This window comes from Oryctolagus cuniculus, chromosome 13 (genome assembly GCF_051225735.1).
Source record: "Oryctolagus cuniculus isolate XC-2025 breed Fujian yellow rabbit chromosome 13, ASM5122573v1, whole genome shotgun sequence".
In the NCBI taxonomy this organism is placed as follows: Eukaryota; Metazoa; Chordata; class Mammalia; order Lagomorpha; family Leporidae; genus Oryctolagus; species Oryctolagus cuniculus.
In genome coordinates, this window is record NC_142879.1 from 37,955,685 (window position 1) to 37,974,048 (window position 18,364).

At 58.7% G+C, this 18,364-nt stretch overlaps 1 protein-coding gene across 1 annotated transcript in view; it reads left to right on the forward strand.

The window, feature by feature from the left end:
- The window catches only part of CAPN2 (calpain 2), a 47,124-nt gene that overhangs the window by 20,147 nt on the left and 8,613 nt on the right, over positions 1–18,364 (forward strand). The window contains 12 exon segments of the mRNA NM_001195722.3: positions 6,730–6,848; positions 7,228–7,361; positions 8,311–8,479; positions 9,120–9,203; positions 10,415–10,500; positions 11,208–11,282; positions 11,919–12,079; positions 13,041–13,210; positions 14,249–14,260; positions 15,456–15,667; positions 17,228–17,264; positions 17,979–18,044. Of these exon segments, the coding sequence (NP_001182651.1) occupies positions 6,730–6,848; positions 7,228–7,361; positions 8,311–8,479; positions 9,120–9,203; positions 10,415–10,500; positions 11,208–11,282; positions 11,919–12,079; positions 13,041–13,210; positions 14,249–14,260; positions 15,456–15,667; positions 17,228–17,264; positions 17,979–18,044 (1,325 nt within the window).

The window sequence follows — 18,364 nt, forward strand, 5'->3', positions numbered from 1 at the left end:
TCATAAAAACGATCATCTGAGTGCACAAAAGGCTACATATTGCTCATTTCCTTACCCATCACCCGGAAATCCCTCCAGGTCGCAAAGTTCTGCCTCACCCAAGGGAGAGGCACTGTGCCGGCCTCTTTTTTCCTCCCCCTTTTGTGTTTCCTATTTTTCTGTGTGGCACAGCAGGTGCACACTGCTCTGTGCCTTGCTTGGTTTTATGTGATGTCTCTGGGAGATCCCAGCGTCCCGGTTCCCTTTTACAGTTGTGGAGGTGTTCCCTACGCAGACGGCCCGCTGTGAGGGCGTGGCCGGCTGTTTCCCAAGCCGCCGTGGCGACAGTGCGGCCTGGCGCTGCTGTGTGTCCTGCGTGTGTGTCTACAGGCGGGCTCGTGGCTGGTTGGGCAGGTGGCTCGTGGCCTTTAGGGAGATGGCCCCCATGAGAGAGGTGTCTCCCGCGCCTCTCCAGATCGTCACGCTGTTTGATCTTTGTAATCTGAAAGGTGAAAGCGGTATCTCGGTGTAGTTTTTCTTCACATTTCTTGTATGGTGTGTGAGGATGAGCACCTTTTTCTTTGAAGGCTTATATGTTTATTTGAAAGGCAGAAAGATGGGGGGGGGGGCGGGGCGGGGAGACAGAGAGATCCTCCACCTGCTGGTTCACTCCCCCGTTGGCCACAACAGCAGGGCTGGGCCAGGCTGAATCCAGGAGCCTGCAACTCCATCCAGGTCTCCCACACGCGTGGCAGGGCCCAAGGATTTTAGACGTGTTCCGCTGCTTTCCCAGGTGCATAGCATGGAGCTGGATTGGAAAATGCAGTAGCAGGGAGTGGAACCTGGCACTCTGACATGGAGTGTGGTGATGCACTGACCACCTGCCTTTTTTTTTTTTCTTTTTTTTTTTTAAAGATTTATTTATTTGACAGGCAGAGTTACAGACAGGTAGAGAAAGAGAGAGAGAGGTCTTCCATCTGATGGTTCACTTCCCAATCGGTTCCAACAGCAGAAGCTGTGCCAATCTGAAGCCAGGAGCCAGGAACTTCCTCCAGGTTTCCCACAAGGGTGCAGGGGCCCAAGGACTTGGGCCGTCTTCTACTGCCTTCTCAGGCCATAGCAGAAAGCCTCCCTTGATGTAGTCAAGAAAAGAAACTTCCGTTTCTACCAAGAGGGAGAGTAACGTTACTGTTCCAGAATTGGTATACTTTTTCTTTTTTCCTTTCTTTTTGGGATTCACCACCTCGTATACATTGAATTGGGACTGCCCTCTACAAAGTTCCCGGTAGCTCGTTGTAAATTCTCCAATGACAACGTGACGAGGCACTGTTAGTGAAGAGTTAGTGAAGAGTTAACCTATTAAGAGTCATTAATGTGTTCTTTCTCTGTTAGCTCTGCTTATATACCCGCCCATTTTTCTAGTAGGCTCTGATCCTTTTTCTCTTTTTATCCTAGAAAAGTTAACCTGTGAGCTGAGATCAGAAAAACAGATATTTTTTTCTGTGTCATTTTTTTTTTCTCTTTGGTAGAGCATTTTGTGGTTTTTACCATGTAATTTTTTTTTTTTACTTTAGTTGAATTTATCTTATTTTGAACCAAAATATTAGCTTTAAAATTTTATAGCTTCCAGACCATCATTAGCTATCCCGTCTCCACTCTGAGATTATACCAAAATTCTCACATTGTCTCCTGGAATGTTTATGAATTCATACAGCTGTTATGTTTATATTAAACCCCATTATGATATATATCTTAAAATATAAATAAGATACATTATGTAAACCATGAGGTACAAAGAACACAAAAGGCCAGGTTTATCACATTTATGTGCAGATAATGTGCACATGAAAATATGTACATAAGTATACTGTTAGCTGTTGATCTATAAGAATTACTCCATTTAGAATTTGTCCTTGTGACAAGACGAACTGCAGCTTGGTTTCTTGCTGCATGGACGCTCAGTTCCAGTGCCACTCGGACATGGCGCTCTCAACCAAGTCCCCGCGTGGGTACCTTCCCTGGACGTTGTGAGCTCAGACACTGTGCTGCACCGTGTGATCGCAGCAGCCTGACGCACACTGCAGCGGCGGATGGTGCTCCCTTCCCTTTCAGATTGTTTTCTGGCTGTGCTTTGGCTTCAATTTTTCCTTATAAACCTTAGAATCAACTAAGTTCCAAATGTTTCTTAAATCGTATTACTACTATTATATTAAGTGTATAGGTAACTTAAGAGGAAATAGCATTTTTGTGATAAATTTGAGGCAAGACTATGGGCCAGTTTTTTAAAACAGAGGTGAATGATGGTCTGAGCCCCTCCAGGAGCCAGGGAGGTCCCCTCTGGGGGCTCCACGCTCCCCTGGGGGCTGAGCCCCACCAGCAGCTGCAGAGGTCCAGGGACACCCAGCTCCCGCAGGAGAGCAGGATGGAGGGTGGAGACTGGACGTGGCAGCTGCGTGGAAAGACAGCTGCGAGGCGTCAGATGCTTGGGCCCCAGGAGGTGCTCGGTCCCCAGGAGGATTGTTTCTGCTCTGAGATAAGTGGGGTCATTACAGATGGAGAGTTAGCAACAGATAAGAAGGGTAAACAGACTTTTTACCTGGACTGGGAGGCCACAGGCTTCCAACTACTGGAAAACTCACCAGGAGGCAGGCTGGGAGCTCTGCAGAGCATTGGAACCAGCCAGCCTTGGTTTTATCCAGACTAGTATATAACTGCCCCAAACTCGCTCAGCACAGGGAGACTCCATGGAGTCATGTGGGGGCACCCAGAAGAGAAGGGTTCCCAGAAGTTATCTTAGGGGAGGTGGATTCTGACATTGATGGGGAGTGCCCCAGGCAGGGCACACTGAAGGAGGCTACTGCTGATGGGGCTGTGTAACAGGTGTCCTTGAGGGAAGAAGCCCTGTAGCAGATACAGGCCAACCAGGTGGAATGAGAAGGACAACACCGTACAGCCCCCAGGGTACATCAAGTCACCTGTCAAGGACAGATGGCCCCAAAACAGTGTCCTTTGAAGTTGAAGTAGGTGACTTTGAAATGACGGCAGCCTATTTGTAGCTTATCTATGCAAACTTATCTGTTAAAAACATGGGTGTGCTTTACACAAGCAGACCTGGAAGCCACTATTAGCTGGGACTGGGGGGTGCACCACAACCTCCTTTTCCTCGCCTGTGAAATAGGAGGATAATGGTAGCTACCTGGAGCTGTTTTGTGACTATGAAATGAGCTAATGCAACCATGCACGCAAAGAGTTCGCTCAGGGCCTGGCCCACAGTAAGCCCTAGTGAACAGAGCTGTTAGGATCCTTGTGTGCAGATCTTCTTCCTGGGAAAGCTTTTATGAGCAGATATTAAAATAAATAAAAGAAATTGGGTGATAAGGGCACTTCCTGACTTAGTTAAAAATATTTTGCTCGCTGGGGTGAGGGAGAGAAGTAAGGAATCAGAACTACACAACAGGACTTCAGATGCTTCCACCTTAATGGTCTCCCTCAACTCCAGAAATTGGGAAACGAATGAAAAACTTTTGGGATCTTTGGAAAATGTTTCCTCCCAACAGCACCGAGCTCAGCACCACTGTCTGGGCCGGGTGAGGGCAGAGCACGCTGCTGTCTTGGTGAATTATGTCACGTGAAACAGGTGACAGGCTTAGTATTTCATGAAGCCATGGGTATTCGCTCTTAGAAACACAGTATAGCATTTAAGGAACCACCAGCTGGTTACCCCGTCGCTTGAAATTTGAGTTGCAGTCAGATATTCCTAGTGGGTCTCTCCTTAAAGGAATTTGATCCTTTTAACCAAAAGAAAGCACTATCAAGGTGTAGTTCCTACACAACACCCTGCATCTGTCTTTTTTAAAAAATGCTTGCTTTTTATTTTAATCTACTTGAAAGGCAGAGTCTCTCTCACACACAAACAACCCTACACCTGTCTTTCATTCACTGGTTCATTCCCCAAATGCCTGCAACAGCTGGGGCTGGGCCAGGCCGAAGCCAGGAGCCCAGAATTCCATCCAAGTCTCCCACTTGGATAGCAGGGGCCCTGGCACTTGAGCCATCCTCTGCTGCCTTCCTAGACACATTAGCATGAAGCTGGATTGGAAGTGGAGTAGCCGGGACTTGAACTGGCACTCCAGTACCAGATACAGGCGTCCCCGGTGGTGGCTCACCCCACTGCACCACAATGCCTACCTCTCAAAACTTGGCATTTGGATTCAGAGGCTCTGCGTGTGAGGCTTGCCAGTTACCTACTCCTTAGACTTCATCCCAAACAGCTGATAATCAGAACCATAACCACCTCATGAGATTACTGTGAGGACCAAATGAAACACGCATAACGTTCTTTCTTTGAAACATTCATTCGTGTATTTATTTTCATTTTATTTGAATGTTAGAGAGACAGAGATCTTCCATCCACTGGTTTCCTCCCCCAGATGCCTGTAACAGCTAGGACTGGCCAGGCCAAAGTCTCCCGTGTGGGTGGCAGGGACCCACGTATTTGAGCTGTCATCTGCTGCCTTCCAAGATGCACATTAGCAGGAAGTTGTAGCGGGAGTACAGGAGCTGGGACTTCAACCAGGCACTCCAGCATGGGCTGTGGCATCCTAACCACTGTGCCAAATGCTCACCCAAATGACCTTTCTAAACTGTCAAGTAGGGGGGAGCTTTGGCCTGGGGAGCTTTGGCCGTGTTCTGTTTCTGAGTGCCTGGGTTCAAGTCCCAGCCCTCCTCCTGACTCCATGACTCCAGCTGCCTGCTAATGTGAACCCTGGGAGGCAGCAGGTGATGGCTTAAGAACTTAAGTTCCTGCTACCCACGTGGGAGCCCTGGATTGAGTTCTCAGCTCCTGACTTCAGCTTGGCCCAAGCCTTTGGTGAATGAATCAGCTGATGGGAGATTTCTCTCTCTCTGCCTCTCAATTTTTTTTTTTTTTTTTTTTTTTTTTTTTTTTGTCAGGCAGAGTGGACAGTGAGAGAGAGAGAGACAGAGAGAAAGGTCTTCCTTTGCCGTTGGTTCACCCTCCAATGGCCGCCGCGGCCGGCGTGCTGCGGCCGGCGCACTGCGCTGATCCGATGGCAGGAGCCAGGAGCCAGGTGCTTTTCCTGGTCTCCCATGGGGTGCAGGGCCCAAGCACCTGGGCCATCCTCCACTGCACTCCCTGGCCACAGCAGAGGGCTGGCCTGGAAGAGGGGCAACCAGGACAGAATCCGGCGCCCCGACTGGGACTAGAACCCGGTGTGCCGGCACCGCTAGGCGGAGGATTAGCCTAGTGAGCCGCGGCGCCGGCCAATTTTTTTTTTTTTAATTTCAACTTAAACTGTGAAGTAGTATACCAATGGTAGTTACTTGTTATATATTTTTTCCACCTGTTGATGGAAAGAACATAGACTAGAAGTGGAGAGACCTGAGCTCCAGTCCTAGCCCTGCCGTGCCGGCCTCTGGAGCCAGGGAGATGTCCACAGGGCCCCTCCGTGTGGGGGGCAGGGTCAGTGCAGGACAGGAACGCAGGGCAGTCCTTCCATCAGGGCAACTTGCGTGTTCCCAGGAGGAGAGCAGGTGCAGTCCCAGCACCGCGGCCCACACAGGAGCCCTGGCAGGTGTCCCCATGCACAGCCTTGTCACTGGCATTTATGAGCCTCTGAGAGCTTCATGTGGCCATTTCTCAGTGTCCACGGGGGACGTCTCGCTGAGGAACCATCAGTGAACTTTGGTGACGTTCTTAATAAGCCTGTCAATTAGCAAAGGTAAACCCGACAGCGAATTAAACTCACCCGAGGCCATCTGCTGTCATTGTCACGACATTTTAGGAGCGTGCCTGCCCCAGGAGTGGGCTGAGCACCCCCAACCTCTTCCCAGACCCCTTTTGTTTGTACTGGGCAGCAGCACGCCCCCGCCCCCGCCCCCGCCCTGCGCTGTCTCGCACTGTCGCGGGCACCAGCTGCAGGACATGGGGATGCTGAGTGTTGCCGCGGCACCACGTGCATGCTGGTGCTCTCACCATGCCCCACTTTCATCCACCTTTCCCAGAGGAGGGTTCTGAGGCTCGGAGGGGCCAGGCGGCCCCACCCAGCCCTGCCCGGGAACCCTGGCAGACCCACAGACCTATGCACACCGACTCATGGCTGATCCACCTGCATCACCTGCACTCCTGCCGTTGTACCGCCTGCTGGCACTCTTCCTCATCTCTCAGCTCCTCTCCTGGGCGGAGTGGGCCACCTCAACCCCTTCCCATCTGTCACCATGTCCTCTTCCTCCCACCCAGGCTCCCTTTAGAGCCTGTCTTCCCAGGAGCCTCTGCTGGCCACACTGGCATCACTTACCCTGCAGACGGCCCTGGCTCCCAGGTGCCGGGCACAGGTCAGCCAGCTTGGGGTTCTGGGTCTGTCTGAGAGGGAATGTCCCCACCTCCACCCAGCCACCAGCACAACCAAAGCACTCCTCAAGGCGAGCATCTGGCGCAGCTGTTAAGATGCCGCCCGGGAAGCGGTTGCCCCGTATCAGTGCCTGGGGTCCTGATCCCAGCTCCCTGCTCACGCACACCCTGGGAGGCAGCTGGTGGTGGCTCAGGTACACGGAACCAGAGGCAGTTCCAGGCTCGTAGCTTGGCATGGCCTGGCCCTGGCTGCTGCAGGCATTTGAGGGATGACACCACGCAGGCCCGTCACACCCCCTCAGGGAGGCCCGTGTGCGGCAGCACCCGTCGGCTCAGGAGAGGTGAGGCTGGCACTGAGCATACCCGTGCTCTGTCCACAGGTGACTGCTGGCTGCTGGCGGCCATCGCCTCGCTGACCCTCAATGAGGAGGTCCTGGCCCGAGTCGTGCCCCTGGACCAGAGCTTCCAGGAGAACTACGCAGGCATCTTCCGCTTCCAGGTACCTCGGGACTGTGCCACGTCTCCTCACGGCCCCCTGGGTGGTCCCCACTAGTCAGCCCCTGGTGTCTGCAGACTCCCAGGACCGCGGCCGGCCTGCAGAGGACACTGAGCGAATGCAGGGAGCTCCCAGGCCGCACACAGCCAGGGACCTGGCAGGGGGCCACAGAAGGGGCTCTTGGGACCTGAGGAGTGGGAAGAGCAGGGGTTCGGGGAGTAATTCATTCCCAAGTTACAGGATTTCTAGGAGGTGGTGTGGCGAGGACCCTACTGCAGCAGGAGGACTTGGAGGGACATCTCCCCGGAAGCCGGGGCCAGGGCGGAGGCTGGGGTCCCAGGGCTGCCCGCTCATGCCACCCCTCCCTCCCCGGTGCCCGCAGTTCTGGCAGTATGGCGAGTGGGTGGAGGTGGTGGTGGACGACCGGCTGCCCACCAAGGACGGGGAGCTGCTGTTCGTGCACTCGGCAGAGGGGAGCGAGTTCTGGAGCGCCCTGCTGGAGAAGGCCTACGCCAAGTAAGTGAGCGCACCCTGCGCCCGGGGCTGCCCGGAACGCCTGGGAGCACCCTGAGGTGCAGGCCTGTGCTGCAGAAGGGACCCTCCGGGCCCCCTCGGGCTCTAAGCTCGAGGAGTGCCGAGCGCAGGGCCCTGGCCCCCCTCCGCCCTGAGAAATGCCAAATGCACAGGAACCAGAAGGGGGCTGAGGGGGCCCCGGGAGGCCCTGCTTCCTTAGTGGCTCACCCCGCAGTTTTATCAACTGCGAACAGCAGGGTGTTTCCCGTCGGGAAGAGTCCCTGTGGCAGAGACAGGACGCTCAGGGAAGCTCGTGTCCTGTCGCTGGTTAGAACTGATTTCCCCAGGCGTCCGCCAGCCACTTCCCACCAGCTGTGCCAGGGCACCGCCAGCCACTTCCCATCAGCTGTGCTAGGGCACCGCCTGCTCTCCGTGGGAAGCCCCATGCCAGCCCTCTCCAGGGCGGCCTGCTCTTGGCCATGCCGCCTGAGCTCCCTCCATGAAGTGCCCCCACTGAAAGGCAGCCCCGGGCCCCAGGGGCTCACAGGAGGCTGCTGGGGCCCAGAGCTCAAACGCTAGATTCTCAAAGCTTTCAGAGCCCAGCCTCGGGTGGTCCAGAGCCCGAGCCCAGGCTGGCACAGCACCTGTCCTTGGGGAAGCGGCTGCATTACTAGATCGTCATCTCTCTGGCTTGCTCTCGGTGCAAACAGCCCATTAGCAGACCTCACCTCCCCGACAGGATGCTGGGGCGGCAGCCTGGGAGGCTGGGTCAGACCTGTGCTGAGGTCCTTCCAGCTCCAAGGTGCTGGGAGGCTTTGAAAACACTTCGCAAAGCACCAGAACCACAGGAGCTGTGCCCTCCTTGGCACCCAGGGCTGCAGGCAGAGCGGGGGGCGGGGGGGGTGGTCTCTGGGGCAGCTCCTGGAGTTGGCAGCCCCATCCTCTCCCACAGGATCAACGGATGCTACGAGGCGCTCTCGGGGGGCGCCACCACCGAGGGCTTCGAGGACTTCACGGGGGGCATCGCCGAGTGGTATGAGCTGAAGAAGGCCCCTCCCGACCTGTTCAGGATCATCCAGAAGGCTCTGCAGAAAGGCTCTCTCCTGGGCTGCTCCATCGATGTAAGCCCCCGCCTCCCGCCTGAACGCACCCCAGTCTGCACCTGCTGAGGGGAGGCCCAGCAGCACCCCAGGAGGCCCCACCCTGTCCACAGCACTCATCACCCAGAAGCCAGGGCTGGCCAGGCAGGGTGTGTGTGTGGAGGGGGGGTGTCCTCCGCCTGCCGGGAATCACCCCCTACTCCGAGATTGCTGCCCAGAGAACCTCTGCCAGCGACGGGTCCTGACGCCCCCTGCAGGGTTCGTGGGTCTGTGTGCAGAGCTGAGAAGGCCCAGGAGGCAGATCTCAGCAGGGCATGGAGGGTGGGCAGGTGTCCTGATGCAAAAGCTGTGCCCAGTACCCAGCCCTGCCCCCTACGGGTGACCAGAAGCCCAGTAGACTCCCTAGACAGCTTCCCTTCTGCGGAACGCGGGGTGGCCCTTCCTCCAGTTGTCCAACCCCAGAAACATGGGGGCAGGAGTGGCTTCCTGGAGTCCAACATAGCGAAGCAAATCCCCACTCCGGAGGGAAGTCGGGGCCGCCGGGCTGGGGGCTCCATGCAGCCTGGAGCTCTGTGAGGCTGGGCCGCCCACCGGCCCTCTCTACAGGGCGGGCCTGCGGGGCCCTGAACACACCACGTTCACACGAGCGTCCCCGTTCCAGATCACCAGCGCCGCCGACTCGGAGGCCATCACGCTGCAGAAGCTGGTGAAGGGCCACGCGTACTCGGTCACCGGAGCCGAGGAGGTAACCCTCTGCTGGGACGCGGGGTGGGCCGCCGCCGTGTTCCTCCCGTCCCCGCAGCTCCGGTGGGTGCGGCGGTGGGACTGTGTCCGCGAGCCCGGCGGAGCTGCCGCGCTGCCCCCTGGCGGCCACACCGGCGCGCTGCAGGCGTCCGGCTGGGCTAGGTGCTGGCGCAGCTGCCTCCCCGCTCCCAGGGCCAGCTCAGCGCAGTCAGCCGCAGTAGGCATTTTAGCGTCTCCAAGTGCGTTCCCATCAGATCGCACAGAGGCCTCCCTGCCCGCGGTCAAATGTGCCTCTGCCTCTCACCACAGAGGGCCTGCGAAGCTTACCTGAGCTCATTGCCAACCCCGACGCGGAAACAGTAGCAACATCCAGTCCAGGCTGGAGGAGCTGACACATTGTACTCAGCGGGCTGTGACTGTTGAGTTCACTGTTAAGGACAAAACCCAGACCAGACCCGGGTCTGCTGACATGTCCCTGTCCTTCGCTTTTTTTTTTTTTTTTTTTATCTTGGACTTTAAAAAATTCTTTCCCCTCACACAGACACACACATGCTTTTATTTTTAAAAATGTTGAGTCTGCAGAAAAGTTGGTAGAAGGACAGAATAAGCATCCAAGCACTGCCCCTGTAGATGGCACAGCGATGACGTTTCGCCACATCCGCTTTATCTCTATGCACAGTCGGAAGCCGCGGGCGTCCTGAGCTTTGACTCCTAAACGCTGCAGCATTGACCCCCACCCATAAGCGCGAACCCTTCCTCGTGCCCGCTGCTTCCCGCCGCTCACTCCGTCGCGTCACTGCCGTGCAGTCCCTATGGGCATTTTCCCAGCTGCCCAAGATGTCCATTCTCAGCCACAAGCCCATCTGCTTGTTCGGCCCCGCGCTTCTTCACCAAGTGGGAGGGCCGCTCTGAGCTCCGTGACACGAGGGCCCCCGTGTTGGTCAGCAGTGAGGTGCAGGGGTCAGCGTGGTTTCTAGAACCGTGTGTACATGCCTCTCACGACCCCAGTCCCGCAGGAGTAGAGCCCTGGGAGCTCTGGTTCCCGGGTCCCGGAGCTGGGCAGTGGTGAGGGGCTGGGGCAGGGGAGGGTAGCTCCTTCCACCTTTTCTGATGGGCTGTCATCCTGGCTCATGCTGCAGGGGCTTGGGCCCCAGCCCCTCCAGGCCTGGCTGCCCTCAAGCTCCGCCTCCCGTCTTTCATCTCCATCTTCAGGTTGAAAGTGCTGGGAGCCTGCAGAAGCTGATCCGCATCCGCAACCCCTGGGGAGAAGTGGAGTGGACCGGGAGGTGGAACGACAAGTGAGCAGGGCTCCGCGGGGAGCCTGGCGGGCATGCTTCCCACGGGGCGGGGAGGCAGTGTGCCTGGCTCTGGGAAACACGGCTCCAGGAGCACCGGCCATGCACGGGGGGGGAGGGGACCGTGGGGCAGGCAGGACCTCCGAGGGCCCCCGGAACCAGGACAGCGCCTGCAGCAGGCTGGGTGCAGGGCTACAGGCCCTGGGCTCCGTTGCCCGTGTCACGGTTCTTCTTGGCCCTAGCTCAAAGTTCCCCTCTACGGGTCTTCACAGGGAGAAAGTACATCCCTCCTCGCCAGCACTTCTGTTCCCAGGCCGTGAACTGGGTGCAGGGACCACAGAGCCCATCCTATCTTGATTGCCACCGGGCTGAGCTCCCACTGGGGCCTCTCGCAGCTTCCTCCCTGCTCCTCCGCAGCCAGCACCTGCAGCCCTTCTCCCTCCTCCCTGGCCACAGCACACAGACACCTGCCGAGGCCAGATGAGATCCTCGTTGGGTTTTCTGTTGCCTTTAAGTGTGGCCATGCCTAGCGGTTTGGACAACAGACGCTACTTCTCTGATGGGCTGTGTTCATTTTCTGGATTCTTCCTTGATAAGAATCTCCTGGGATAAGGTGCCCTAAAGTGCTTTAGGTGCGGCCTAGCCCGGCTATCGCTGGGATGTCCTTGTCCTGCGCTAGTTTTTACCACCTCCCCTGACTTTGCTTGCAGCTGCCCAAACTGGAACACTGTGGACCCGGAGGTGAGGGAGAGGCTGGCCGAACGGCATGAAGACGGCGAGTTCTGGTAAGACAGGAGGGGCCCGGGACACACGTGTCAGCCGGTGCTCTGCCGCACGGGGGCGCGTGTGTTGGCCGGGGCCCTGCCATAGAACCCTGCCCAATAGAGAGTCAGACAGAAAGCAGTCTGTCCAGGGCCCAGAGGCTTGGCGTTCTGGTTTTGTTATCTCAGGTTCACTCTCAGACCCTGGCCAAAACTGTATCTGAACTCCTTTCCTGTTTCCATCTCAACAATGGGGTTCACACGCTGAGCTGCCTTTGGCAGGCTAACGCGCAACTCCCACAGTGAGGTTCCCACCCCAAGGACAAGCAGGGCCAAGGTGGGGCTCTGGAGACTCAGCCCTGGACCCCAGTCCTTGGGAACAGGGGTTGGCCTGCACGGCTGTGTGTGTGCATCGCCCTGGGGACCCTGTGTGTGCACGCGGCACACCGCTCGCCCCAAGTGCCCACGTCCGCCCATGGCTCCCCCTTGTCCAGAACAAAGTTCTGCGCCTCAGAGAGGTTCAGAGTCGCCCAGCTGGAAGGTGGCAGCACTGCTTCTGGGCTTTGGGCCTCCTGACCCTGGGCCCGCTGCCCTGCACGGTCCCAGCAGCTCAGGGCCATCAGTGTGTCCTCCACTAACCGGTGTCGCTGCTTTCGCCAGGATGTCCTTCAGCGACTTCCTGAGGCACTACTCCCGCCTGGAGATCTGCAACCTGACGCCCGACACCCTCACCAGCGACACCTACAAGAAGTGGAAACTCACCAAGATGGACGGCAACTGGCGGCGGGGCTCCACCGCGGGAGGCTGCAGGAACTACCCGAGTAAGGGCGGCGGGGGCCCCGCTGTCCTGTCTGTCTGGGTTTCCGTCTCTGTGTTCTCAGCCCCGTTACCTCTTGCATCTGCTCGCCACCCGCCTTGGCAGAACCCGAGATTCCTAAGCTGTCTTCCCAGGCCCTGACCCCCTGCTGTGCCCGCTGAGGCCTGCTCGACCCCCCTGCACACCCAGGCGCTGCTGCACCTGCCCAAAACCCAGGCAGCTGAGTTCAAAGGCTCACCTGGCCCACTGTCCCCGGCAGCCTGCACGCCAGGCTCCTGCCGTCAGCTGCAGCCCTCTCGTGGGCCCAGCCCATGTCATCAGCTTGACCCCTGTGCCGTGGTGGCCTGAGGGTCAGCCACTGTCTAACCATGTGACATCTGCCCTTGTGGGGCACACAGAGGCTGCTGGGGGCTGCGCCGAGTGCTCTGTGGCTGCTCTTCCACCTCTTCCTTCGCAGACTCCTCGGGCCACAGCGGGAGGCTGGGAGGGGTCGCACGATGCCCAAAGCCATGCGCCTGCTGGGATGTGAACCCAGGCTAGACCCAGTCATGGTGGCCCTGTAGGGCTGTGTGTCGACTCTCTGACAGATGAAGGCGCTGGGGTCGGTGGCATGCCAGGACCCAGAGCAAAGACGAGGACTGGCTGGCTGCCGCCCCTGCCACTCGCACGTCCTCCCCTCAGGGATGTGGCACCTCCGGGTCAGGGGTCAGCAGCTCCCCTCTCCCCTGCCACAGAGTAAGCGCTGCTGGGTGGGTCTATGGGCCCAGGCCCCTCAGCCAGGCCAGCAGTGCCCATCTCTGACCTCGGTTAGAGCCCAGCGAGGGGGTGGTACCACCAGGGGGCGCCACGGCTCTAGCCACCCAGCCAAGGGGGAGTCCCGGCTCAGGCCGCCTAGGGATCAGTGCAGGTGCCGGGCCCCGTGCGCACCTGCTCAGGGCCCGGCTCCTCTGCCCCTCCGGATGCAGACACTTTCTGGATGAACCCCCAGTACGTGATCAAGCTGGAGGAGGAGGACGAGGACCAGGAGGACGGCGAGAGCGGCTGCACCTTCCTGGTGGGCCTCATCCAGAAGCACCGGCGGCGCCAGAGGAAGATGGGCGAGGACATGCACACCATCGGCTTCGGCATCTACGAGGTGCGGCTCCCGCAGCCCGAGGCAGGGAGGAGACCCCAGGCCCGGAGCTCAGCGGAGGCAGTGTAGAGCCATGGCCTACTCACTGCACATAGCCGCTGCATGCCACCTGGGCCCCCAGCCCTTCCCGCACCCCCCAGAACAGAACGCAAGGGGCACTTCAGGACACGGTGGGCGGCACTGAGCCGGCAGGAGCCCAGCAGAGCCGTCAGCTTGGGCCGTGGGGAGCTAGGGACGGGAGGACAGGGGCTCCCCGTGGGCCCTGCTGGCTGGAGCCCTGGTATGGTGTGGCTTGGTGGGCGGAGCCTGTGATGTGTGGAGCCGCTCCTGGCCCCTGGAGGCCCGTGTGCCTCAGCCCCGTGTGGGAGGTCACGGCAGCAGCCATGGGGTGACATTTGCACTGAGGGAGGTGGCAAACACTGCGCATCAGACCTGCCACCCTGCTCCCCCGCAGTCTGTGGGCCCCAAGAGGCATCAGGGAGGGGCCCTGGCTCACCCAGCACTGGTGACCTGGCTGCCGCCCCTGGGCGCTGGTTTCACACCTGTTCACTCTCCTGCCAAGTGGAGCTGGGGAGCAGAAGCTTCAAGGAAAATGCAAAGTGAATCTGCAGCCCTGCCCTCTGGGCTTGTGTTCCACTGTGGCCTCCCACAGCTGGTGCAGGTCGCGAGGGCCGCTTGGTCCCATTTTACTTGTGAAGAAGCTGGGGCCTGAGAGGAGCCTGGGCTGTGGCTGCCGGTGGCCAGTCCCGCGGGCTCCTCGCCTGGGGGGCCTTCTGCCCAGCTGTCCCGGGCTGGGAGGGAGGGGGCTGCAACCAGCTGGTGTCTCATCTCTGCTTCGGTTTAATGCCCTGTAGTTGGGGCTGGCGGGCAGGGCTGGGTCTCGTTGGCATGGAAGTGCTCGGGGAATGAGCTGGTGTGCGGACTTGGTCGATGCTGCTGATGCCGTAGAGAAAAGGAGGCGAACATGGGGCTGGCGTTCTCATGCGCTGTGTTCCCAGGGTCTGGGGTGAGGGCCCTTCATTCATCTCCTTTATTTTGCAGGTTCCAGAAGAGGTATGTTTGCCACGCATCGGCTTCCACCTACCCCCGGGGGCGCGGGTCCACCAACATGGAAGACGGACTGCCAGAGCCAGGGAGTGGTATAGGGCTTGGCCAGGGGCTGGGGTCCTGGGTTCTAGTTCCAGCAGTCTGTGTGGCTCCAAAAACAAGGCTGAGTCGAGGCAAAGGTGCACCTGCAGGCTGTACCATAAGAACGTGGGTGCGCAGGGAAAGAGGCCAGGGCCCAGTTCCCAGGCTGCGCGTACTCAGACAAGGCACACATCCCTCCTATAGCTCAGTTTTCTTTTAACCTCCAGGTCTCCTCTCCCACATGGGCAGTAGGGCCATCTTTCCCAGGCGCATTAGCAGGGAGCTGGATCAGAAATGGAGCATCAGCCTCGAACTGGCACCCATATGGGTTGCTGATGCTGCAGGCGGAGGCTTAACCCGCTGTGCCATAGTGCCGGCCCCGTCAGTTTCCTTTCTGATAAAAACAGGCAGCTGTCCTCTTCACCGGAATCAAACGCTGGGAGGCAGGGACCAGAAGGGATACCGGAATGAAAGGCCCCGCTTGGGGTCGGCGCCGCGGCTCACTAGGCTAATCCTCTGCCTGCGGCGCTGGCACCTGGGTTCTAGTCCCAGTCGGAGCGCCGGATTCTGTCCCGGTTGCCCCTCTTCCAGTCCAGCTCTCTGCTGTGGCCAGGAGGGCAGTGGAGGATGGCCCAGGTCCTTGGGCCCTGCACCCGCATGGGAGACTCCCGGGAGGAAGCACCTGGCTCCTGGCTTCAGATCGGCACAGCACCTGCTGTAGCGGCCATTTGGGGGGTTAACCAACGGAAGGAAGGCCTTTCTCTCCGTCTCTGTCAAAACAAACAAACAAACAAAAAAAGGCCCCGGTTGGCGGGGGCACTGTGGCCTTGCTGCGCCGTGTTCTTGTGCGGTGAGCTGGTGTACCTGCTGGCCCTGGCCCCCCTGGTCCCACGGAACACACCAGCCCTTCTCCCCTCAGTGTGGTCTTTGCTTTTACTTGTGTGTCACCCACCATACAGAATGATTCCTGCTGTGTGGACCCTGGTGGAAAGCTGGGGCTCCCTCTGCACAGCTGGGTGGCTGGGGTCCCTTGTTATTTTTCTCTGGCACGATCCAGACCTGGCCTCTGTGATCCTCACATTTGCCACCACACCCACTGACCTCTGCTTCGACTCATCAGCTACGGGGGCAGACCAACATCCACCTCGGCAAAAACTTCTTCCTGACCACGCGGGCGAGAGAGCGGTCGGACACCTTCATCAACCTGCGCGAGGTGCTCAACCGCTTCAAGCTGCCGCCGGGGGAGTACATCCTGGTGCCCTCCACCTTCGAGCCCAACAAGAATGGCGACTTCTGCGTCCGTGTCTTTTCCGAGAAGAAGGCCGACTACCAGTAGGTGGCGTGCTGCCTTCCTTCTGGCCTGGGGAGGGCGGGGCTGGGCACGGTGGCTCACCTCACCACGGTGTCTGTTTCCAAGCCCTTGCTTTCGCGTCGACCGCTGTGTTGGGCTGGCTGAGAGCCCAGGCCTGGCACCTGCTCAGTGCTGGGCACAGCTGGTGCGATCCTAGGATCCCTGGAGGAAGCCTGGTGGAGGTAGTTTAGTCCCCACTGAAAAGGAAAAGGTGACGTGAGCCAGTGTCACTGGGCTGACCCTGTTCTTTACCAAACCCAGTGCTGTCCCTCTCTGCCAGCCACCGTCCTGGGATCCTCAAGTCCCTGATGAGCTCCCCACCCAATATCCTCCTCCTGGGCTGTGACTCCTGCTGCAGATCCCGGCTGTGAGCACCGGGACGCCTCCTGGCTCCTGTGCCATGCTGCCCTGCTGATGGGCTCTCAGCCCGGCTTAAGAAGCCAGGGGGCCGGCGCCGCGGCTCACTAGGCTAATCCTCCGCCTTGCGGCGCCAGCACACCGGGTTCTAGTCCCGGTTGGGGCGCCGGATTCTGTCCTGGTTGCCCCTCTTCCAGGCCAGCTCTCTGCTGTGGCCAGGGAGTGCAGTGGAGGATGGCCCAAGTGCTTGGGCCCTGCACCCCATGGGAGACCAGGAGCAGTACCTGGCTCCTGCCATCGGATCAGCGCGGTGCGCCAGCCGCGGCGGCCATTGGAGGGTGAACCAACGGCAAAGGAAGACCTTTCTCTCTCTCTCTCTGTCCACTCTGCCTGTCCAAAAAAAAAAAAAAAAAAAAAAAACCAGCAGCCAGGGGCAGAGTGGGCACCTGGCACAGCAGTTACGTCGCCACTGAGGATGCCCACATCCTGAGTCTGTCACTAGGTTCAAGTCCTGGGTACTCCGCTTCCCACCCAGCTTCCTGCTAGTGCACACTCTGGGAAACCACAAATGATGGCCCAAGTACTTGGGTCCCTGCCCTCCACGTAGGAGACCTGGATGAAGGTCCTGGCTCCTGGCTTCAGCCTGGCCCAGCCCTGGCTGTTGAAGGCAGTTGAGGAGTGAACTGGCAGCTGAAAGGTCTTTTGGTCTCATTCTCAATCTCTGTCTCCCTGCCTTTAAAATAAACTTCAAAGTTAAATAAGATCCCAGGGGCCCAAAGAAGACCCTCCTAAGCCTAACGACCCTCACCCCGGAGCAGAAGGCCCCCGCCCGGCGCACAGGATGTCGCTGGGAACACAGCAGCCGCTGTCGGAGCCGCAGGGGTCACAGCCTCGGCAGGCAGTGAGCAAGCAGGCCTTGCGAGGGCAGGGAGCGTTTCAAGTGGGACCCGAGTGCTGTCCCTGCCCCACGCCCCAGGGGAGACTGCCACCTGATGGAGACCAGAAACGCACACACAGGACCCCCCAGTGCCGCGTGTCCTCTCTGCCTTCACCTCTGCCATGTAGGGCGTCACAGGACAGAGGCGCCGCCTGCCCACCAGCCGCCCTGTGGCTCTGCATCTCAGCAGGGCTTTCCTCTCCGCCCTCGCCTGCCTTCCATTAACGTCATTTCCTTCTGTTTCCAGAGCTGTCGATGATGAAATCGAGGCCGACCTGGAAGAGGTACTTGTAACTCCTTGAACTCCCTGCACTGCCCTGGACAGCCAGAAAGCAGAGAGACAAGTGGTAGCTCCCAGGGCTTAGGCGCCCCTGGGACTCCACCGTCAGACTTGGAAGCGAGGACACAGCCCTGGGGTCCGGGCCATCATTTGCCTGCTAGCGTGTGCTGGGCCCGCGTGCACGGGGTTGCCACTGCTGCACCGAGCAGTGCCTGCTTCCTGTATACGATGGCCATGCAGGGTGACACGACTTCTCCAGTCTCCTGCAGTTCTGAGAATGTGGCACGGTGGTAAATCCTGAAGGGCTTTTAGGGCTATAATCTAGGAATTTCAAATAGGCCCAATCCTTACAAACCCAAAGCTGAGGAGGGAAAAGCCCACAGAGGGCAAGGAGCTGGGTCCCCAGGCCCTGAGGTGGCTCCGTGATCAGCTGAGCAGATGCCAAAGCCTGTGCCGCTTGTGGCCCCGAGGGGGAGCCTGAACAATCTCCAGCGGCCTCATGGACTGTGTGCACAGCTGTCAGAACCCTTCCAGAACATTCCAGTGATCTCTGTTAGTCTAGCTCACAGAGGGCCGCTGGGGTTGGATTCGCAGTTTACACACACTCCCTCACGTGTTTACACGGGGTCACTCGTGTTGTCCGGCAGCTTAGATCTCCACGGGGGGCGGGGGGGACGCCTGCTCCCCACTGACCCCGTCACCGCGCCTTGCCTTGCAGGCCGACGTCAGCGAGGATGACATTGACGATGGATTCCGGAGGCTGTTTGCCCAGCTGGCAGGGGAGGTGGGTGCTCCCGGAAGCACAGCTGTGCTCTGATTGGCTTGAAGGAAAAGGCAGGGTGGGCACCGTGGCACAGCTGCTGGAGACGTCCACGTCCCACATCCAAGTGCCTGGTTCAAGTCCTGGCTACTCCACTTCCCGTCCAGCTTCCTGCTCATGTGCACTCTGGGAGGCGGCAGATGATGGTTCAAACATTTGGGTTCCTGCCACCCGGCCTTGGCTTGGCTCAGCCTCAGCTGTTGCAGGCCTTTGGGGAGTGAACAGGGGACGGGAGATTTCTGTCTCTCCTGTTTGTCTCAGTGCTTTTCAAGTGAAAATAATCA